At 41.1% G+C, this 23,958-nt stretch overlaps 1 protein-coding gene across 2 annotated transcripts in view; it reads right to left on the bottom strand.

Moving 5' to 3' along the window:
- Positions 1-3,835: 3,835 nt before the first annotated feature.
- Positions 3,836-23,958, bottom strand: part of KIAA1644 (KIAA1644 ortholog) — a 114,788-nt gene continuing 94,665 nt past the window's right edge. Inside the window, exons 4-5 of one of the 2 annotated variants that reach the window (XM_018553453.1) lie at positions 17,848-18,129; positions 3,836-4,357 (exon numbers count right to left, since the gene is read on the bottom strand). In XM_018553453.1, coding sequence (XP_018408955.1) covers position 4,357; positions 17,848-18,129 — 283 coding nt within the window. In that variant the 3' untranslated portion in view covers positions 3,836-4,356. Of the gene's footprint in view, positions 4,358-17,843; positions 18,130-23,958 lie in introns of those variants that run through there. The other variant, XM_018553452.1, reaches the window with a different exon arrangement.

The following is a 23,958-nucleotide window of genomic DNA, read 5'->3' as shown; positions in this document are numbered from 1 at the left end:
TGAGGTCTATAGGTCTACCCCACATGCACCAATTTGTTCTGTGCCACAAAGAAACTTACAGGGTTATTCACAAAAGGGTGTACAGTCTGGAGAAGTCAGAAGAAGTGAACAATCTAGGCCAAAATAGCTGAACTGGAAAGTGAGCTGAATTGGAGAATTTTTCCACATCACCTATGTTTTCCTAGATTGTTCCCTTCTCCTGCCTTCTCCAAACTCTTCACCCTTTTGTGAATAACCCTGATAATAAGTGCCAACCCTCCAAAATAATTTCTTAACCTTTTAGACAGAGGTACCCAACTACTGTAGGTGCCAGTCAGGTTGTCAGATACCTGTTGTAAATTCATATTGTTTTGATGTATTTCCAAACTCAATACAAAGAGACTTTATGAAAATGTGTTTATTTCCAATTGTTAAAGACAATCCTAATTCAGTAACTCCTGACAAATAAAGTCCCCCATTATTTGTAAACTGGTAAAGAGGTCCTCTAACCCTCTTACCAGTTCTCTAAAGCTGCCGCCAAGACTCCCATATCCTGAGTTGTAAGATCTCCTCTATCAAGCCAGAGGGGGGTTCCCTAGAGTATGCTGTACTCCCTCATTTAACACCATTACTTGAGTAGGAATTCCCCTTTGGCTGGTTGAAGGCAATTAGGAGTGCATGGTTTGTAGGCAGCTTTAGAGAAAGAAGAACATTTTCCAAATGATGGTGAATCGATGGATGAGAAGACTGATGACCATATCGGCTGTAGTCTATAAGATCTCTTTTGTACATCATGAGGTGCCTTCATGGTTTCATATTCACTTGGTTGATAACCACTAATGTAGAGAAGGAATTGTATTCTCGCCAACCTGGAGAATGTCACATGGATGTCTGGGTGGATACAGAGGTCTTGTCACATTTTATTCTAATGTTAAAGGGCAACTCCACACAACATACAACTCAGTAATAAGCTATAGGAATAGCTAGACATCCACCGTGGCATAATAAATACAATATTCAGCCTATGATGACCCCAAAGACCTGTTTGTGATATTGACATTTCTGTCTGTGTTCTGAACCACCAGCCAATGCAGACTATGCGATTTGAGCCACAATTAGACTCTACCAACATGAACAGAATCAGGAACTTTAAAAATTCATCACAACAATGTTTTGAACTCTTGTTCAAAGTGGACATAATCTGATCCCACCAATGCATTTTGCTGATCACTTTCGCTGACTGACTGTAGTTCTCCTTTAAAGTAAATACTTGGCAGACTGCCCTATACAAGGACACTTTTAGTGATTTCTGGCTCCTGAACTACCATTTCCAGCATGCTGGTAGAAGGCTGCGGTGGATGCCGCAGACTTTGGACGCGCTTGTCATTTACCTGTAGATATTCCAGTGATTGTAAGTGAATCTTAAATCTTAGTAGAAAAGCGTAAAAAAACACAAAGCTCTTCTTAATGCATATACTTGCATGGAAAACATAAAAAAAAAATCTAATTTGCTTTCACCAGAAGCAAGTCTGATGACAATGAGTCATAATACACAAGTGGTGCTAATATATTTATAATCTCCATGAAAATATATGTATATAAACAGCAAGTTATATTCAATAGGAACACTTATGTATTAGAACAATATCAAGTTTCCTACTTTAGATTATAAGCATTTACTAAGTCACCTCCATGTGTTCTACAAAAGTACTGGACGTGTGACATCATAAAGAAACAGAACACCTCATTGGCTCTTAAAGAAGAAATTCAATTAAAAAAAGTTAAAGGATTAGTTTACCTTTAATTGCACTTTCCAAATTTGACCCTCCCTCTGCAGCAACTTTCCTAATGTAATGACATCATCTAGATCAGGGGTGGGGCATCTCCTGACCTCCCGCTGTGGTGAAACTACAAATCCCATGAAGCATTGCAAGATTCTCACAGCCAGAGGCATGACTTCCAGAGACAGATGTATCATGGGATTTGTAGTTTCACCCCAGCTGTAGGGTCAGAGGTTCCCCACCCCTGATCTAGCTGTTAGAAGGAGTCAATTGTAGTCTGGCCTGCCCAGGTATTCGTGTCCTTGGTTCTCCTATAATGCTTTTCATTATAGCACATAAGCCTTAATGAGCAATTACTTTGCTTGACCGATATGTTGGTCTAAAGACACAGGTGGCTTCTATTCTTTGGGGCCAACCAGGGTTCCTCCAGAGGTTGCCAGAAATTCCATGAGAAGTGATGGATTGGTCTTCCTTCTGACAGCTTAGATCTGGGGCCAGAATCACTTGACAGAGTCAGCAAAGCCTTTTTGGCAAGTATACTATGCTGCCAATTGTCTTTTTAGCTGCCTGTAAGGGCCACTTCTCCACTGAACACTCATGTAAGAGGACCCTGATCCCAGTGTACGGGGCGTTTCTTCACTGACCATCAATGTAAGAAGGTCTTTTCAAAATGGCTACCAATGTACTGGGCCCAATTACAATGGAAGGGGGCACATTGCCACTGCTCAGCAATGTAAGAGGACATGACATTGACAATGTAAGGGGGCATTGCTCCATTGACCACCAAAAATAAGGGACGCTACAGTTTGCATTGTTTGTGATAACTTCATGGTTATTATCAATAAGTTTCATTTCATGCTGAAAAAAATGTCGTGGTAAAGAGCCGGGTGGGGAATGTAGAAAACAAAATCTTTATTCTTTTATTTATTTTTATATCCACAACTTACTGATGATGCTAATGTAATGTGAGCTGTAGATATAATCATTCTTTGCAAAGGTTTGCAAGGGCCCTAAGGTGTCTTCCAGCTCACGCACCAGATTACAAGGAAAGATTGGAGAGGATGCATTCACCGTGCTGGCCCTGGGCAGGGCAGACAGTGTAAATCTACCCCTTCCCTGCATTTCAAATTAGTGGCTACATCAGGAGCGTTGCTATGGAGGGAGGGGGGAGGGCAAATACGGAAAATACTTGTAATAATTCACTTATCCTTTAAATGCCTACTTTACACCTGTAAACTCAATTTTTTCTACCAGTTAGTCCTTGCTGCTGTAAACCTTCCTCATATTACATAGCTGTTTTGCTGTGAAGATTGTGACACTTTTCTGAAATTGTAATTCATTAACACACAAAGATAAATTTTCTTATTCTGTGTCACAGCCCCGCCTCCTGACATACTGTATGCCTAAGCTATACTTAAAGCTGAACTCCAAGCAGGTATAAATATAACACAATTTAATTTTTAGATTCCTAAGAGAGAGAAAGGAGTGAGAGTGGATCTCATCAGAGTATTGCTGCTCATTCACTGTCCAGTTACAGGCTGGGGGGGGGGCAGGTCTTAGGCCAGCTGCATTGCAGACAGTAGTGTGAATAGTGTAGGTCCAGTGCGCAGAACCTAGCAGGATAATATGGGTCACAAGACTGGCTGCACAGAGGAGGAGAGGACAGACATCATCTGCGTATTGCTGCTCCTTCACTGTCCAATCACAAGCTGCGGGCAGGTCTTAGACCAGACTGTATTAATGACTACACTGTAGTGTGTAGGGAGGTCCAGAGTGTAGGACTTGGCTTTGCAGTCTGGCAGGGAATTGCAGATCACAAAACTGGCTACACAAATCCTTTGGCAAGTTGGGAAGTGTACACTGTACTTTAACTGTGCATTTAGCAATCTGCCTAGATTTCAGATTTATACCTGCAACATTAGACTGTCTGAGATGGATTCTAAGAAGCACTAAGTGCCTCCCATTCCAGCTTTTCCCCTCCTCTTTCATTTTACCGCCCAGTGCAATCAGTTCTTCTTTCTGCCAGATTTGGGATTTTAGCAGAAAAAAATAACTATCTAATACAATGGTATTATGAAAGGTTCATCATTTAAAAATAACTGTTGCAGTTCTCTGTTCTCTGAAGACCCTCTCTTTTTCTTCTTTAACATCCATGTAATCTACATTATACACTACAACCTCATATTATATACCTTTTCTGTAAAGCACTGAGGCCAGCCCGTACATATTCTCACACACAGACTAGATACTTGACAACGAATCGACATAGAAGGCAGGGAGTCATGGCCCACCATTACTTTTATTGAATGGTCCCCGTATTCTTCTTTCCCATTACTGCTTTGAGGCCGCCCTCTTATTCTGTGTCGACAGTCCAATTTAAAAATAATCTTCTCACGTTAGAAATAAAAATATTGCTTACAAACAGCTAAGAAAGTACGCGCAGATGACCTTAAAAGTCCGTCACGCCGAAGCGCCTTTAAAGCGCTCCCGCAAATGTCAATCCACTTCTAGTCCTTCTTGCGCCAGAGTTGGCATTCTGATCACACTCTCTTCACCTGGGTGATAATCTTCTCCTGTCTTTAGGCACTGGAGTTATTCTGCAGGAGAAGAGAAGAGGTCATTAGAGGTCTATTGATTGCTTTTTATGGAAGGCATCAAGAAAAGCACTCTGTACTCTTGTGAGGTTATCAGCCAATATAAAAAAAGACCTTCTTACAAAATTGGATAACCGGAATCTGTGTGTAAGTAATAAAGGAAAAAAAATACCAAAGAGGTCAAAGAATAAGCTCGCCTTACTGAAAAGTTAACTGATATGTTGTTGCGCATACCTGTTTGAGTCATTGGGCTACAGTGCCTTGGACAGTAGGGACAAATTAAAGAAGAACTATAAAAATTTACTCTTGCAGTAGGGCTACCCCCACACTACATGGGTAACTACTCATTTTGGTCTAGGGGCTAGGATAAAGAAAATATACTCACCCAATCCTGGGTCCTGCTTGGCTGCTAGGCCGGCCTCTGCAGCCTCCTCTTTCCCGGGCTCTGGCGGTCTAAGGACCCATGGCGTCATCATGTCTAACGCAGCTGCGCTAGACGTGAGGACCCTGGGGGAAATTTCATTGCCAGACCGAGGGACACCTGAGTATATCTTCTTTCATTTAGCCCCTAGCCCTGAAACCAGCATTTAACCCTTGCAGTGTGGGGGTATTCCCACTGCAAGGGTTCATTTTTACATTTCCTGGAGTTCTTCTTTAAATGTACACTTTACCTGAATGACATTTAGTTTGCCAAAGCACTGTGCATCTCAAACAGTTGTCAATTATTTTAAAGTACAATGTATGTTTTCACCTTATTTTTATCCTATATGTGACATCTCAGTGCTGTTGATCTCCTGCAGCTTCTTTGCTGCTGCATGTTGTCAACATGCCCAGGGATAGCTGCATGTCATTTATAGGGTGGGTCTCCTAATGGTGACAGCAGTGGACCATGGCTGTGTATTTTCTGTTGAAACCCACGTGGCAGGGTGACAAGGCAGGAGAAGAATTGGTAGACAGTGAAAAAGAGTTGTCACTCTATAACAGGAAGTGCTTGAATAAGGATCTTCATAGCAGGATCACTAGGTATTATTGTAATGAAAGCTGTAGATTTAAAAACATCTCTATCTCCCTTCTGGATTTTTTTAATACATAGAATGTAGCAGGAGTTGGGATATATACACGTGGGCTGGAAAACAAATGGGAGTTATGAAGGGGAGAACTCACTGCTGTAGTATCCAAGACACAGTAAAAGCCCATAGCTGACTGTTACATCCAAGCTCTCCCTATGGCGGGAATATCACTTTGGGATGGACTGATCCTTTAAGTGAAGAGCTTTTTGGTTCCCTTTGGCCCCGCTGACATAATCTAATTGGATACCCTGTCAAGTAAATGTCCAGGTACCAAATGGTAAACTAAAACGTATTTTAATTTTGAAACCGATAAAAACAAATGCTGAAAAACATAATCATTTTATACTGCAGAAGAAGCAAACTTTGCATTATGCAGCAATTTCTCAAGTTTCTGAAATACTTTTCTATTATTCTCCTCTTTTATTTACATCGTAGTCACATAAAAGGCACTGCCTTCCCTCTCTGCACTCATTTAATATTCTGTTTTACGCTGAGCGAGTGGCAAGGGACCAGGCGCCAAACGCAGGAATCAAAATGTCAGAATGCTTAATTGTAGTCATGAAAATGCCTTTCCTAAAAAATAATGGATTTTGAGAACATCATAAACAAACAAAACAAAAATTGAACTGGAAAATACTGAATTTTTAAAAATTCCACATATTGAAAATATCTCTATTTGTTTTATTTATTTAGCAGTGTGTAGGTTATTTTGGGAGTATTTATTGCAGTTTAGTTCATTTCTATTACTGTTCTCTGTATTATTTTTTTTATTTTTTTGTTTGAAGTGGATTGTTATTCTTGGACTGGCGCTGTAATTTTTTTATTTCAACTTTTTCTTGCTGTTAAAAAAAACACAATCTTGTCAAAATGTCCTGATTTTCGCCATAAAGGAAATGAAAATGTTAAATTTCTCTGCTTGCTAATCTAAAATAATAAAGATGCTGCTGTTCAGCGTATGCTAACAAGTACATTTTTTGATATCGGTAGTTTAGTTCATTTCTATTACTGTTCTTTGTATTTTTTCCTTTTTCAATGCCGGTAGCAACTACTCAAAATGCTTGTTTCATTTTCAGGCATGAAAAGTAGAGATTTCATTTGTTTTGGTAGTTTGGTTGGTCCTTATTATTTCCTTTTTAAACACCATACCCAAAGTAATTTAAGTCAAAGAGTCAGCCCAACAAAAGCTCATATTTGGCTGAACTACATCCTGGCTCCTAATGCTTTCAGTAGTGAAATCCATAAACCTGAGATCCCAGCTCCAAACACCTGTCACAATCTTAACAAACAATTCCCACTGGATTATTTATTGTAAACAACAAACACATGGGAAGGGAATTTTACAGCTGGAGCCTCCAAGAAAGTAAAATAATTAGTGTATTTGACTAGCATGTGCCCATCAGAGAAATATCACATTTGAATGGACTGACCCTTTACATTTCTTAATCCCACATGTCTCCTTTTCTACAGCAGCACTGCCCTTGGCCGCCACAAGCTGTGAACGCTTTGAAGTCATCATTGTACCATTTATATTGTGTATTATGTGCGCACTGCAAGATTAGATGCCAGTTTGAGCCACGTACATAAAGATTTATCCCCTTGAATAATTTTCATTTTTTCCCTGAATAATAAAAACATGCCCTAGATAATTCCTCGGTGGCTCCCTCGCCTTCCTTCCCGGTTTAATTATTGTAGATCAAATAGGTTTCCTCCCTTGAAGATTTCTATAGACAAGTTCTTGCATATAATCCTTTATTCACCGAAAAACCATTAGCACCCTCTTCATCTCCCCGGACCTTTAAAACGGGAGGAAACCTGTGAACGCCAAATCTCTGCAATGGGCTAGTAATACAGAAATAGACCGAATTATCCGTGCCATATTAGAAAATATATCTGCTAAAATTGTGTATATAACTAAAATACATTTACTTTTAGATAGTTGAAGAAATTACAATAGTGTGCAAAGTGCAGTGACCCAGAGCAACAAGAGCATAAGTAGAGCCCTATAACTAAAGTGACTGCTATGGGGCCCAGAAGCCCATGATAAACAAAAGCTTGCTAAAATGATCACTGGATCCAGAGGTATAAAAGGCTAAAAGGTATAATGTATATAATATTCAACTTTGCCTGTAAAATTTCCATCTGGCACATTCTTCTTCAGCCTCCCTATTGGTTGTTAAGGTTGCTCTTATCTCAGGGAGATGAGAGTGAGGCACTGGACCCAGTTTCCTAGGTGGTTGGTGGAGTGTCTATGTTTCGACCCAATGGCAGCTACCCATAAAAACTGTGTTTTTCCTGAGTACAGGGGTCACCCAGTTTGTGAAATCTGTTTGCAGTCCGGCACTGGGGAGCACCAAAACCATACTTTAAGAGCCCAGAACAGTACTTTTCTATTTACACAATTATCAGGGAGATGACAAGAGATAGGCAATGTGTTTTGGGGACTTACAATCCTCCTTGCACACATGCTAAATGATTCTAACTCAGGAGCCTCGGCTTGTGTATCAAAGACAAAAAAATGGATAGTAGACACGGTCTGCTGAGCTGTCTATTGAGGACACCCACTGACTACCCTTTTTTTGCCTTTAATACACAAGCACAGGCTCCTGAGTTAGAGTCCTTTTGCTGACTTTTTATGGCCCTGCCAAAATCTTTAGCATCCCCTATGGACCATGTACTTCCCAACTGAAATGTAAAAAAGTGCCTGTGATAAATGTTCCTATTTATCATGAAAGAGAAAAAATAATTACAAGACCATGTAATCCAGCGTTATCCCCTCTGCAACAGTTGTTCTCCTAGCATGGCCCTCTGTCTTTCTGGTCTTTCAGCCGGCCTTCTGATAACATGACAGCAGATCTTGTGCATCCACAGTCTGGCAACGTGCTGTGCGTGCCAGTCCGCACACAAAAATTGAATTGCCTGTCTATATATAATATGTAAGCACGGTTGTTTATACAGGAGAGAAATATTGCAGTGGCTCCTAGGATGTGTGACTTGGAAATCCCATGAGGCTGCAGCCAGCCATTGTATACATTACCCCACCTAGTCAAGAATCTAGGAAGTATGGAGGGCACATTTCAAACGAGGGAAAAAAGGTCTTTACAGGATAAAAGAAATTATACAATTATCAGTGATTTTGTTGGGGGGAAGGGGGAAGCGCTTAAGATGTGAATTTTAAGCTTAATGGTTTGCTTTAAAACTGAGCTCCAGCCTTCCCTTTAGACTTGCACAGTTGTACAGACTCCTGTACATTTGCGTACTGTGAGAATGTGCATTAGAAGCTGCAGCCAAAGCCAAGTTAAAAGCCAAGTTAAAGTTTTGCCAGTGTAGAGACCTTGCCTTAACCTGGCATATCCCTAGACTTAATTTAGTGTTTGTAGCTAGGCTGTAGCCAGCCTGAGCTTTGTTTATGTTATCTGTGATCACTATGTTTTTCCTAAGCCCAAGGACATTGTCTGCCTGCTTCTGGGGACTGGTTTTCAGCACATGTACTATTCATCCAAAATCATAAGCATTATGTAGCACATACAAAGTGTCTATTCCAAAAGATCCACTGCAAATAATCAAGTGTTGCCGCTACTATAGATGATGAGAATCCTAGTAATAAGCGCAATTGCTCCAACTACTATTGCATAATAAGACTTCTCTATTCTAGCTGCTCAATAAGGTGCCAGTCTCCAAAGGTATTCAGCAACAGGTTAAGTCACATACTGTTCCTGTGCTCCATGTTCACATCCGCTATATTGAACATATTAATGGAAGATGTTTTCATGCCCCATGAGTACCTGGAGCATGTGCACGGTATGTGACTTAGACTGTTGCTCAATACTTGTTTGTTTGTTTGAGCCAAATACATTTTGCAAAAGAAGATTGGAGGACTTAAAGTCTGTCTGATTTTAATTACTGGAGGATTAATGAGTGCCTAGGTAAAGCAACAGGGCAGGTCACTAATACAGAAAGCAGATGGCCTGTTAAAATCTAGCAGCTCCTTCGGGGGTTATTGCTACACCAGAAATTACATATACACATTTAATAGTGAGGTAAAAACTCACATGGCCACGTTTTGCCATTTATAAACCTTTTACTGCTTCCCAGCGCTGGCCAAAGGATCCAAGGAATAGGCAGCAGGGTTCACGGAAGGACCACTGCTTTTTGTGTGCAAACAGTGGCGTCCATACAGCAGTGCCACAGGTCCCCCTGTACATGACTGTAGTGGTGAAAAGCAGGGGTATGTGTCAGACTGCTGTACAGACACCGCCAGTAGGTCACATGAATGCATTTCATTATCTTTATGATTGAAAGCTGGTTGAAGGTGGATGAATTTGCTAGAAGATTGCCTGTAGCTAACTTTAAAGCTGAAATCCAGCATACAAGTAAATTTGCTCCACAATTGGCATTAGATATGTACATTAGAGCTTCTAATTTATTAGAACAAAACGTTACAGTTTAGCAGGAATATATCTTTGAAAACTGTGACGTCATCACTATCATTGACAAAAACTAGCTATGGCCATGCACCTGAAAGATGGGTATATGGAGGTGAATATGTCACATCTGCTCACTGAGCAGCACTACCAAGAGAAACTACAATTCCCAATGCAATATACTGTATTTCTCTAGATGTCCAAAGATCCTGATTTTATGTGAGCATTATTTGCATAGGTGTTTGTGTGTGATGCTATTCTCGATATATTTGATCTCGAACTACATATATTCTGCACAATGATAGACATCCACCTCCTTGCAATCTTCTGAGAAAGCAAACTTTGATTCATGAAATATGTTGAGACAGTATCACTTCCCATCGAGGTACCTCTAAAGTGGAGACATCCAAAGAATGTTTTGAAAAAATCTGTTTGGAATGAGATTGTATAATTATTGTAAGAACTATGAGAGTACACTCTGGATAGGAGTATGGGATGATGTGCTAACTGTTGTGGAATACTTGGATCTTAAAGGAGAACTATGAGGTGAATGCTTTTCACTCATCCTCATAGTTCTAGCCGACCTGTGACAATGAGACTGTCACAGGTCGGCTCAGTAGATTGGGAAGTGAGCAAACAAATACCGGCGTTCGCTCACTTCTCGATCTTGTCACGGCATTCTGCCGTGACAGGGGAGGGGCTGGATTCCCCCCTCCCCGCTCCGATCCTCCAGCGCTGACTGGCGGAACGGACGGGGCGGGTACAGCTGACTCTGCCGCTAGATAGGCAGAGCCAGCTGTCACTCATGCAGCTGGGCGGATCCAGACATAATTGTCGGGATCCGTTTCAGCTGCGGCGTCTCAGTATCACACCAGCTGTAGCTTGCGGTATACTGAGCTTAGGGTGACGGGAGGACGCTAGTTTGTGTCCTCCCGTTACCCTTAGGAGAACTATGGGGAAAAGCCCTAACCCCATAGTTCTCCTTTAAGTATGTTTCAATATGTTAAAAAAAACTTAAAGCGTGTTGGGAACATTTTACCACCACACTGGAATATCTGTCTTTCAAATCCACTACATGATCGAACATAGGATAAGTTGCTAGTGTAGAATCCTTATGGATATGATGAGGAAGCCTACTTGGCCAAGGAGCAGCCTTCCACCACCCCTCTTTCCCACCTCCAGATGTTCTTACTTTTTTCTTTCTTTCCCCATTACTTATAGCTCTCCTTCTATGTCTCAATTTGAGGGCGCTACTGGGTGGAAACTCAAACCCCCACTAATTGTAATAACAATAGAGGGAGACATACTTGCCAAAATAGGATGGACAATCCTACGATACATAAGCAACTCATTCAGAGGTCCCCCCTCAGAGGAGGACTTTGACTCTCTGTATCCTGTATACTTTGTCTCTCTTTATCGGACCTTTTTGCCTTTTTAACATCAATGTATTACTCAACCATTTTGCTGGCTTTGTTAAGCTTTGTCATTTTCTATTTTGTTTGTATGGAAAATCAGAAATTTGAATGAAACTTATTGAAAAAAATAAAAAAAAATAAACTTAAAAAGTTTTAACAGTAAGAAAAATGTTGTATCTTTTTGTTGTTGTTGTTGCTTCTTCGGTTGTCAAACTTTAAATGTCAACATGCAATGGAAATTTAAGTTGTGAATGAGGAAGAAGGTGGGTGGGATTGGGGGCAGGTATGGGCGTGACAGACCAAGAGACTCCTGACCTGTCAGTCAAAAGTTTAGGTCATGGTGGTTGGGATAGACCAGGAGTCTCCTAGCCTGTCAATCATTCAATGCTTAGTAAGTGGGTGTAGCCAGGCTTTTCAGACTCCTGGTCTAAACCACCCACCTCCACCTACTACAGCGAGTGGTGACATAATTATGTCACCACTCAATGTTCCTTGGATGGACAGAAGGGATAGTATTGGATTGGAGGCAGGTATGGGTGTGACAGACCAAGAGACTCCTGGCCTGTCAGTCAAAGCGTTAGGTCATGGTGGGTGAGACAGACCAGGAGTCTTGTGACCTTTCAGTCATTCAGTGCATAGTACACCACCGCTCATTGTTCCTGGGAAGGACAGAGAGGATAATATCTGACCAGTGGCCAAGGGAATAGTGGCCACCAGTTGTAGTAAAAGAAAAAGCAGGGGACTAAGACCTATTCACTAAAGAATCAAATTGGAATGACTCTACAGAAAAATAAATTTCTGCCCCAAGTTCAGCTTTAAGCTGGCCATTCATGTGGTAATTTTTAGTTAATTTTAACAACATTCCATCTGATGGGAATCGCACAAACGATCGCAAACAATTCAAGGAAACTAAACAATCTGCTACCTGCTAATCTGATTGTGACGTCAATAATTGACAGCGTCAGTGCAGTCTATTTAAAAAGACAAATTGACCCCATCTCTTGAGATCAATTATAACCATCCCTTTTTCGATAGAGTAGGTAATTCATTAAAACCCTGGCAATGTTTTGTCATTTGAGTTCCTTTGAGTAACGACCCTTCACCTTCTGTCCTGTAGACACAACAGAAAATGAGAGGAGACCTCTTCAAAGAGAGGACAAATATCCTTTTAGCCAGTTTTCATCAAAACGGGTATACCCATAGCAACATTTTCCTTCTATTGATGTTGCAGTGGCAACTCGAAATGTTGGCTTATCCCTCACTCTTGGTCATAGTGACAATGGTCATCAGGACAAATGGGGGAAGTTAAGCGGGGGACACAGACAACAACTAACTGACAGATGTTTGCCCAGCATCATTCAACACATTTTCTGTGAGCACAGGGAGTCGGCCTCTGGGGTAAGTCATCAAGCTGCCATGAGTTCAGGATGTATGTTCTGCTCCATAATTATGCCTAGGTTAGAGGTTACTAATATCTCTTGACCAGGCCCCAGAGATGTAGAGTTACCTTTATAAGAAGACAAGATACATTTTTGTGCCTTTTATTTACATTTTCATAAAATCACAGTAGAAGTCTATCAGTATATGACCCTCTGGGGTTGATTTACTAACCTCATAAACACACCACGAACATGTATACACCTCTGTAGTGTGTTCCCTCCCAGCATGATCTATGGGTGGAATCTAAACACCTTTGTAGTGTGTACACACCCAGCAGGTGTGTTGTGCAAAGCCAAGCATGAATTTGCAAGGTGATGTTGTGTAAATTAGCTCTATGTTGTGTTGCTTGCGTTGATGAATGCAGGAATGTAAATGCATGAGCTAACCATTTTTGTCTAAACTGTGAAGCAGCATTATATATGCATTATGTGCATGATTTTTCCATATATGGCATTAGTGGAAATATGCTTTTAGAGACTTTTTGGTTGTTAAATATGTTTTGCTGTGTAAAAATCACATGCACCTAGTGCGTGCATGTGTTTAGGTTAGTAAATCACCCCCTCTATGTCTGTTTTAAGCACAAGGGTCATCTGAAACCCGAGTCTGCTAATCAACATGTGTTTTTATGTATCTAATTATACTGTCTGCCCTACATCGTCTTGTAAAGCTGACAAACCTCTCAGCAGGGAGAGGACTTTGCAGAGATAGCTTAACAATGTGAAAATCTGTTTTTCTACCTAATTATAACCCTACATGAACACATCAGGCTTTTTAGTATACCCAACTTATAGTTCACAGATGGCCATCCCATAGTCAAAGCTACCGGTGGACCATCACCGGTCACAGATGTGGCCTTTAGATAAATGATTTTACAAACGTTTTTGTTTTTTTTACCATTCAGGATATATAGAAGGGCATTCAGTATTACACTGTTTTATCAATGGCTTTAGGAGGAACTGCCCCCTTTAAAATCCCTTATATGTCAATCGGTCTGTCCCAGCATTTGACATTTTGTAAAGTATTTTGTAAGTAAAAAATGTAATTTTCATAGCTAACTCATCCTAAGCACCACTCACCTGACTCTCAGGGAACACATGGACTTTTGTAGTTTAGGACAACCAACTCATTTACCTCTGTTCTACAATGGTCTTCCTTCTAACCTCCGTTACCCCTCCAGCAAGCCGCCTCCTCACCTGTCTGGCAATTCATGGGCACCCCCTCCCCCCCTACCCACTGAGACATACCTTTTCCCTTACATCTCCCCTGTCTCTTGATTTGTTTCATGGGGCCCTCCAAAATACCCAGCAATTTCAGGTATGGGGGAGTATGTGGCCTTCTCTCCTCACCCTCAATATGTGGTGCTTGGGCTTGAGTGGTCACTATCATGTGGAGGACAGAGGGCTTAGACCAGGTATCAGACACAGTGAATTATTTTTGCTCCTGGTGACTGAACAGAGTGGGGGAGCAAGGGAAAGGTAAGTATATGGGAGTAGGGGTGTGGTATTAAAGTGAACCTGTACTTTCCCTTGCATAGGCAAAGGACAGGTTTACTTTAACAAAGAACCTTAGTCTTTTTATATTTTTATACATGTGAACATAATCAGCTTAATGCTGAATCCCAGGCATATATAACAGTTTAATCCGAATATGAATTCTTTAGAAATTACTACATGTATTTTAAATATTTTAGTATAAGGATTTGAATCTGTGGGGGTGATTTACTAACCTAAACACACGCACGCACCAGGTGCGTGTGATTTTTACACAGCAAAGCGTATTTATCAACCAAAAAGTCTCTAAAAGCATATTTCCACTAATGCCATATATGGAAAAATCATGCACATGATGCATATATAATGCTGCTTCACAGTTTAGACAAAAATGGTTAGCTCATGCATTTACATTCCTGCATTCATCAACGCAAGCAGCACAATGTAGAGCTAATTTACACAACATCACCTTGCAATTCAGGGCAGGGCTTTGCACAACACACCTGCTGGGTGTGTACACACTACAAAGGTGTATAGATTCCACCCATAGATCATGCTGGGAGGGAACACACTACAGAGGTGTATACATGTTCGTGGTGTGTTTATAAGGTTAGTAAATCAACCCCTGTATGTTAGATTCCATAAGGACCCCTGCACAGCAGGACTCAAACTGAAAAAGGATGTGCCAGCACTGTGAGTCAGTCAGGCATGGCTGTATTGTACGCTGTCGGTCTAACACTGGGAACCTTCCAGCAGAGAAGCAGGGCTGTTTTTACCACAGGGCAAAAGGGGCAACTGCCCTGGGCCCCATCATTTACAGGGGCCAACAGCAGCTGTCCCTATTGCCCCAGAGCAGTAGCCAGAGAAGGAGCAGCATGGACAATAGGGAGATCAAAGATCTCCATCACCGGCTAGCCCATTCTCCTGTAAGAGGGCTGATGGGTGATCTCCCCTGCAGGCATGGCAACCCAGCTTGCGGTATACTTTCCTGTCAGCTCCATGGCAGCACACGAATGGGGGAGGAGGGAGGGATTAACCCATTCGTGTGCTGCCATTACAAATTACGGTAAGTATAAAATACAATTTTCCTGTTTTGTTTCAAGTTTATCCCTTCCTTCTTGTTACTGTAGTTTACCTAAGCTGATTCGGCTCTGTCTAATTACTATAGCACTGCGGAACTGGTGGCATACCGCACGCCGTGGAGGGGGGGGGGGTAGTAGGTGCAGTATGCAGTATGGAATAATACAATTCTAAATAATCATGTTGAAGTCACTGTTCGTACAAAGTCTTTAAATTTGGATTTCCTTTATCATGCAGAAACAAACAAACCAAAGCCCTGGGGAAACAGTTTGTGTGCCAGCTATGTATTTCCATTGCTAAATTCTGAGCTTGACTGTGATCGACCTTCAAAGTCGAACTCCATGCAAACAGCTAAATACACAGATGAAATACATACAAGGGAACTGTTTTGTCTAAAGTATAAGTATGTATGTCCATACAGTCCTGAGATATGCACTGCCACACACAGGGATATCCCTATAATGAGGCAGCCTGAGGCGGTTGTCCCAGACGGCATCCCTTAGGGTCACGTAGGAAGTGGGGGGCGGCAGGTGTGCTTGCCACCCCTTCCCAGTCAGAGTGTATTAGGTTCCTAAGAGCTCTTATCAATCTGTGACAGTCTGGCTGTACGGAGTCCTGCCTAGCCCCTGGCAACTAGTGACCTCAGTGAGCTGGGCAGAATTCTGGAGGGAGGTAATGTGCACCACTAGAACCCCCCCCCCCCTTCCTGGTACCATGCATAGTGCATCACTAGCACACTCGCTTCCCTCCCAAGTATAAAGTGCACCACAAGCACACCCCACCACCCCCAATTCCCCCCTTCCGGTAACGTGCATGCCAAGCAACCCATTCACCCCCTCATGTCAGGTAGCAAAAAGTGTAGAAACACCCCTGGCCCCAAAGAACAGCCAAGCGAGTGACACTTTCTCGTTTACAGTGATAGACTGTAGAAGAGATACAGTGGGGGAAATGTATCAAAAATGGAGAAGACAGAATCTGGAGCAGTTGCCTATAGTAACCAATCAGCATCTCCCTTCAATTTGATCAGTAAAGATTTGAAAATGAGAGATAGGAGCTGATTGGTAGCAATGCAAATCTGCTCCAGATTCTGTCTGCTCCAGTTTTGATAAATTCCCTCCAATGTGTCCTCTCTCTACTCCCAACCTAGTCTCTGCTCACTCTGCTCTCTACTCCTATTAGTATGTATGTTATATGCGCATGCATGGACAGGGAACATACAAGACACCTGATTGGCTCCCAGCCGGGCCCTGCCTTTCCCAGCTGAGTGCTGCTGTATAGAGGCTGAGACCAAGTCAAATTCAGGCACTTACATTAGTGGTATTTAAAAAAACAACAATAATTTATTGAGAAATAGTTATCTGCTTTCATTTGTGTCTCTTATATCTGTCTGGAGCTTTCATTTTTCTTTTATTAGTCAGCAACTAAAAATACTGCCGCTTTATAGTACCAGTAAAAGAGACATGGAAACCTGCAAAGAATCATTTACTCAAGGTCATGTTTTTACACCTCACAATACTGATGTGTAAACAGGAGATGCAATAGCTGCTGTCTTTTCTGTACTATAGTGTGAGTGGAGCTATCATCTCAGCCAGCTACAAAATAGAAGGATGAAAGCTTGTTCGTGTGCCTGCGTCTATAGACCAGCACTCTGCATTGAGAAGGTTTTCTTTTATTCAGTGCTGTACAAAGGATGACATGAAACATAATTTAGCTGGAAAAAGTATAATTTCACCTGCTTTGCTCTAAATTATTGTCAAGTGGTGTGCTCTGTAGCTCCTGCCTTGCTAGGCAGAATTCCAGACAAAAACAAGATAAAAGTGAACAACCCATTAAGAAGATAAAATAGAACCAGCTTTTGCTGCAATATTTACCTTCAATCTAGAGATTTCCCCCACAGTCCCTTTTTTCTGCTGCTAGGTGACCTCTGCTGCATTATTCAACCCACTTCCCCTGAGGTCAGGCCATTCTGGACTTGCCCCAGCCTGTGACTGGGCAGCGAAAGGAGAAGAAGCTCAGTGAACAGCTCATCTCTGGGTCAACCCTAATGGAACCCTGGAATCAATACAATTCTGCAAGTGAAGCCTGCATTATACTGGGAACAATTTTACCTCCTAACTTAATAATCCTCTAAACCTAATGAGTCCGCCATTCCGACCGAAGCAACCGAGCTCTGATGAAGGAGGAAATTAGACCCTGAAATGTAATTAATATTTCTGTAGTCGAAAACCATTCATGTGGCGCTCCTACTTCTCTTACACCATCTGGTCTCCTTTCGTGGTACACATTTGAGGCCCTTCCATGTTAGACAGATGCTGAACCAGAATCATAGCACTCCATATAACAGAATCCACTCCACCCTGTGTAACAGAATTGCATTTAAATCAAGTGTCTCTGTCCTTCGAAGAACTTCAAAAACATTTGTCTGGATTTATCATTTAAAATTCTAGAGTCTGTTGAAAATGGTTAAAAGAAGTTTAGGTGTCAACAATTATTTTCATCCCCATAACATCCCATTCCTATTCATTGTCACAATACTCCCTTCCGCCAAGCACCAGAGTTGGCAAACAGTTCTCTTACCAGGCTGTAGAAGTCTGAAAGGACATCATTGTTGGGCTAACAGTGTCTCCTTTTAATGTGTGTACAGCATGTGACATCTGAGTCTGTGCTTGGCAAGGCTCTTGTGTCGTCTTGCTCCACTGCCTCTGTCCTTGCCTCATCCATTTGGCTTGGATCCCCCACCTTGCCAGGTACAACTTGCAAATCTCATAGTTCATTGCAGAATAATACAACAGATCCAGGACCAGCAGGACCACCACGAAAAATCCATAAACCCAGACGCCAACCATGGCACTGTAGTTGCTGCAGAAAATAAGAGGCATTAAGTAGGAACAGTTTTCACAACAATTTCCACAATAAAACATTTTTTTAAAAACTGGAACGGCGGCTGTAAAGTTTTGGATCTCCCATCACTTTCCCTAACGGGGACAATGGACACCAGGGCAACTAAAGAGGGTGATTATCCTCTGTATGGCCGTGTTTTCATTTACACTTACTCTCAATAAAAAGTGTTGTATTTCGAGAGAATCTTGCCATGTTGGCAACATTTATTCAAGTCAAATGGAAAGATGATTTTTGGTGTTTTTAAAGTGGGATGGGCCTTGAATGAGCTTTAAATGGCCCATGAAGGTTAAGGAAGTTTCTTTCAACTATCCTGGACCTGTTCTTTGCCAGCAAATGGCCCCTCATTAGGTTTGTTTGAATGTTTTTTTCACAAAAAGAAAATAACGAACAGCGAAAAACGTAAAATAAAAAAAGTAAAGTGAAAGCATTCAAATAACAATCAAAAACACACACTTAAGGTAAAATCACAAATAAAAAAGGTGTTCAGTTATAAAGGTGTTGCAATTTGCATGGTACTAGCTCCCTTAGATGGCACTCTTATACTAGTCAGCGCCATCCCGGGGTGCTAGTGCCTTGCAAACAGCCTCCACCCTGCCATACGCCGGGTGGAACTTTTATAAATGAAACCCTAAATTAAATAAACCCAACTACTCTAATGAAAATCCCTTCCAAATGAAAACAAAAGAGAAGATTATTTTTTTCAAACGTATTGCACCTAAGCAACTTAATGAGTCAAACTGGGAGCTTCTGCTGCAGCAAAAATGGTAATTTCGACCCAAAATTAATTTAGCTAAATCTCATAGACATAGATAGCAACAAACTCCGTCCATAGTTAAAACAAAAAGTTCTAGCTAGGGATTCACGTTAGCATTGCTGCTTCACATAAAGGTTTTCTGCAAATTGCAATGTATAGTTATCATTTATATGCAGCGTTTACCAGACTGAAGGCTGCTTGATAAAATCAAGACACTACTAGATGGTCCTGTTTCTGTTTAGAGACACTGGCCCTTTAAATATTTGGTTCCCAGATGTGCGGCTTAGTCATAAAACATGTTAATGTGACAAGAAAGAAATGCTCACTCATAACAGATCTTACTACACAGCAGAATTTGCAAAAGGCCCATTACATATTATCATAGCTCAGAAAATGAAGGTTTTATGGAAAGAGAGAGGTATTTAGAAGACTCTAGAGGACGTGAGCTTTACCATAATATATGTTGGTGCTGAATTATTTGACCTTGAGGAATTCTTCTCTATGCTATATAGATTGTGGAGAAGCTTGTTTAGACATATGAATACCCCCTTTTAACATGAATGTCTAGTTTTGTTGAAATAAAAATGCTTACCAGATCAATACACACTTCAGGAATTTTAAAGTATGCAAAGCCTAACAATGAACTTATCTTACTTGCTTCCTTTTGGTCTGCCCTTTAGTCATTTTATACCTGTTTATAAAAATAACCGTTTTTAACCTGCCAGAAATCCAGTAGTGTTATCTTAAGAAATGTTATAAGTCCTGCCCAGTCCACCTCTAGGAAGTATAGAAGTATGTTATAGAGATGAAGAGAGAGGGGCGTGTGCTGTAGTCCTAACACACCTCCTGTCCTAGGGTGACAACACTGCTTTTCCATAGGTACAGTACAGTGAGTGGCTGTTGCCCCCCTAGGGAAGGAAGTGAATTATTGGCAGGATCACTAAGTGAAAATAAAGGGGAAAAAGCTTGATAATAGAACCCTAATGCACCACATCTAAGTACTGGAAAGCTGCCATATACAGTAAACTCCCAGTTGTCCGGCACCCATGGGATTGGTAGATGCCGGATAACTCTATTTTCTGGCAGCTTGAGAGTCACTATTAACTCTCAAGCAACAACCCCCCCCCCCCTTCCCCGCCCCATTTATCTGCTGGCTAGATTTTGCTATTGGCTATTTCACACGCCCACTGAGCGTTGTTTACATTAACATGCACGCTGAGGACTCTAACCGCCGACCGCACCAAGATGTAATCAGAGAATTTTGTTAGCAACTAAATACATTTAGTTGTTAACATCGCTAACAAAAATTCTTTAGTGCGCACGTCTATTAAGCAATTGGAAAAAAAAAATTAGGACATATGGTCTCGATTTATTTTTTCTGGTTGCTTGAGAGTTCTGATTGCTTGAATGCAGGATAATGGGGAGTTTACTGTATTACAATGTTGTTCTTGGGATTAGATATGCTTTAGGAACTGTGTCCATGGGCTTTTGTTCTCTTTAGAAACTGCTTGTCTCCCTGAACAAGTGTATAGGAATACAAAAGCAGCTGAAGCAGCGCAATTCCACGTCAACTGAATGATCTCAGAATCATCTCAAACTAATGTCAAAAGCAAGATAAATTGCCTTTAGAAGCCTGTTGACACAGACCTGTGAGGTGGCCACTCACATTACATAGTCTATATTCCTTCAAAAGAGCATGGAGTACAATTATGGCGTCTACTTATAGGATAATGATACTGAGAGTTTACCATGAAGCCTATATTTCACCACACATATCCTACCTCATGAGGCTCAGCCACTCTTCTAAGTGTCTTCAATTCAGTCATGACTTATATCATGACTTTTGGGCCTGCTCATAGATAAAGTACTTCTAGAAAAATGTTGCACATTATGCTGTTATTAACTTGGCGACTTATCTCTGACATGGGCAATCTGTGGTATCTTGGATTTGCATGGCGGTAAAATTACAGCTAGCCGCAGAAAATTGTGTCAATTATATTGTACACCGATCCTACACACGTGCATATATAACGCATCGCTTTCCCTAGCTCTTTTCTTGGATAAACTAATATTTGTATTCCAAATAGATTGGACTGAGACATCTCTATGCAACGAAACACAGACTCAGAACATTTTCAAGTCTAGTTGTTAAGTGACACTTTGCAAACTTTAACAAAGCAAAAGCCTTGCCTTGACTCCCTGGTGCACTTCCAGGATGTTTTCTAATAACCCCCAATCCACCTCTAATTGCTCCTGGAGTCCTTTTTTCCGAGCCCCCCTCTCATTTTTGATCCCAAGCTGCTGGTAAGCTGACACTGAACGTGTTTTCTATCTTTTTGTTCTGTATAATTCATATATAGTTCAGTGAAGTGTTTTTTTGCAATTTAAATTTAAATTGGAACTATGCCCTCCTATCCTTTCCAGCCACGAAGTTTTGGGGCCACACAGGGTCCCTTCCTCAAGGTGTCACTGTGTCGCTCCGGAGGAAGGGACCCTGCCTGAACCCAAAACGTCAGCTGTATGACCTATGTGATGCACTTGTAATAAATTTGAACACGTTTGCATCCTGAATACCTGAGTGCTGGTGACTTATCTTTCATTTACATTTGATCAGCTATGACACCCGCCATTTGAGGGCTTAAATGAGCACATTAGCAATATAGGCAGTTGGCATGCCTTAAAAAGTAACTGCTTTGGGGGACATCAAATCGGTGGGTAAAGTTCCTCTTTAAGAAAAAATAAAAATGTAAACAGTGCAAAGCCTTGTAACAAGGTGTCGCCCCGCCCCTACACACCGCACATCAGCGTGCTTGCATTATATAGAGCATAACGTGCACGGGCTGGTGTAAAAGGGCGTGTTACTGCACAAAAGCAAGCATCAAGGCATGTTAGTGAAAACATGAAAAAATGAAGTGGATTGAAGGCAAATATGACTGAGACAGATGTGAACAAGCCCATGCATGGATACTACTAAAGACCAAATGGACCTATTTCAAACCACACGACCACTCCAAACACACAGATGACATCGCAAAGCAATTTAATTACGGCACTATGTTTTACAAGTTTGTTTTAACATAAAATGTCACAATAAACGCTGTAGCCAGTTCTGTTCATAATTGCTTTAATATAACAGTTTTTACATCTAGAGTGGTAAAGTTGGTACAGTAATTTGTTTTGTCGGTCATGGTCACAGTCAATGTATAAACCGCCAATTAAACGCAGAGCTAAAACAAACAGCCATTCTCAAGGAATACAATCTACAAGAATGTATTCATCTCCCAGCCTGTGGCTTCTCCATCTGCTCCTTGTAAATAGCATCTGTCTTTCATACGAAACGGTTTTCACAGCTGATAGGCCAGAGCCAAGCTTCCATCGCTGCCGAGCGTACAGAAAAATGCGCGTTGACATCTCTTAGTTACACTCATTGAAATGGCTGTTCTTACCGATAGAGACTGCACTGAGCAACTCCTGGATTTCCTCTCCAGGAACTCAACTGGTGATGTGTTCTTTATATCACACCAGTTATATGGAGTTGTGAGTGTGGTGCGGGTAATTATATCACTACATTAATATGGTTTCTAATTATAATTTCTAATTATATATGTTCATTGGGGTAGTTAGGTTTGCTCATTATAATGTATACAGTTCTTCCTGCAATGTAGTAATTTACTGCTCCTTGCTTGAAGTACATAATGCATGAGAACCTTCATGTTAACGTTAACCTATTTTTATATCATGTTCTCCAATACTTCAAGTGTATGTAGACCCCAACAATTAGCGTATTTACTCCCTTTTAGTCTTCATTATACAGGTGAAACTCGAATAATTAGAATATCGTGCAAAGTTCATCTATTTCACTAATGCAACTTAAAAAGTGAAACTAATATATGAGATAGACTCATTACATGCAAAGCAAGATAGTTCAAGCCGTGATTTGTCATAATTGTGATGATTATGGCTTACAGCTCATGAAAACCCCACAAACCCCAAATCCACAACCTCAAAAAAGTAGATTATTACATGCAATCAATAAAACAAGCATTGTACATAGAACAATATCGGACCTCTGAAAAGTACAAGCATGCATATGTACTCAGTACTTGGTTTGGGCCCCTTTTGCAGCAATTACTGCAATTACTTTTGCATGATATTCTAATTATTCGAGTTTCACCTGTATACCATTGTAAGCATTTTGATATATCTGTTAAGTGCAAAAAATACCTATTGATCCTGCTAGAAGTCTTACCAGATTATAACTTCCTTTGTTCTGTCTGTGCTGCACACCAGCTCTCTCTGTGGACCACAGAACACCCTCACTATGTCATAGAGAAGAGGATAAGGGGGTGTTCTGTAGTGCTTCCTAGGGTGACAATGCTGCTCCTTTATGGATGCACTACAGTGAATGAATATTGTCACCCTAGATCAGGAAGTGTGTTACTGGTAGGATCGCCAAGTAAATATGAAGGGAAAAAAAGGAAACTAATTTAACCACTACACCTAAGGACTGGAAGGCGGCAAGATATTACATTTTAAAGCTTGGGTTTTGTTGTCCTTTAACAGCTCCCTAGAACTGGAACCAAAGGACAGCTTTCTAATGAAAAAAGAGGGAGCTTTTTGGAAAAAAAAGTTCTGTTGCTGTATATTGTGGTGTATTACAAATGTATTCATGCTGACTTGTTACGCTATTGCTCTGCATAGGCAAAGCACAGGTTCACTTTAACGCTCCTCAGATGGGATTCTGTCTGTAAAGGGTTACTTCCTACTTGAGGGGAGATGAAAGCGGAATCCCAGCAAACAGCTTCTCGGGGACCCGTCTTCTGATTCTTCCCTGTTATTTAGGCTCCACGCAGTTGCCATGGAGATGGCCTAATGGATGGATTATAGATTTATTTATAAATGGTATTAATTGGATTGCGGAATTGAAATGGAAATGAGAGCCTGCACGTCCAGGCGAGGTACCACTCTTCCTTCATCTTCATATGAAGCAGCCGCCATCCAGTTACAGCTGAGGGACTTTCTGTCAGAAGTAT

Source organism: Nanorana parkeri, unplaced genomic scaffold (genome assembly GCF_000935625.1).
Source record: "Nanorana parkeri isolate BGI_ZX_2015 unplaced genomic scaffold, ASM93562v1 scaffold120, whole genome shotgun sequence".
NCBI lineage: Eukaryota > Metazoa > Chordata > Amphibia > Anura > Dicroglossidae > Nanorana > Nanorana parkeri.
The sequence above is the reverse complement of the archived record's forward strand: the minus strand, read 5'-3'. Positions and strand labels throughout refer to the sequence as shown.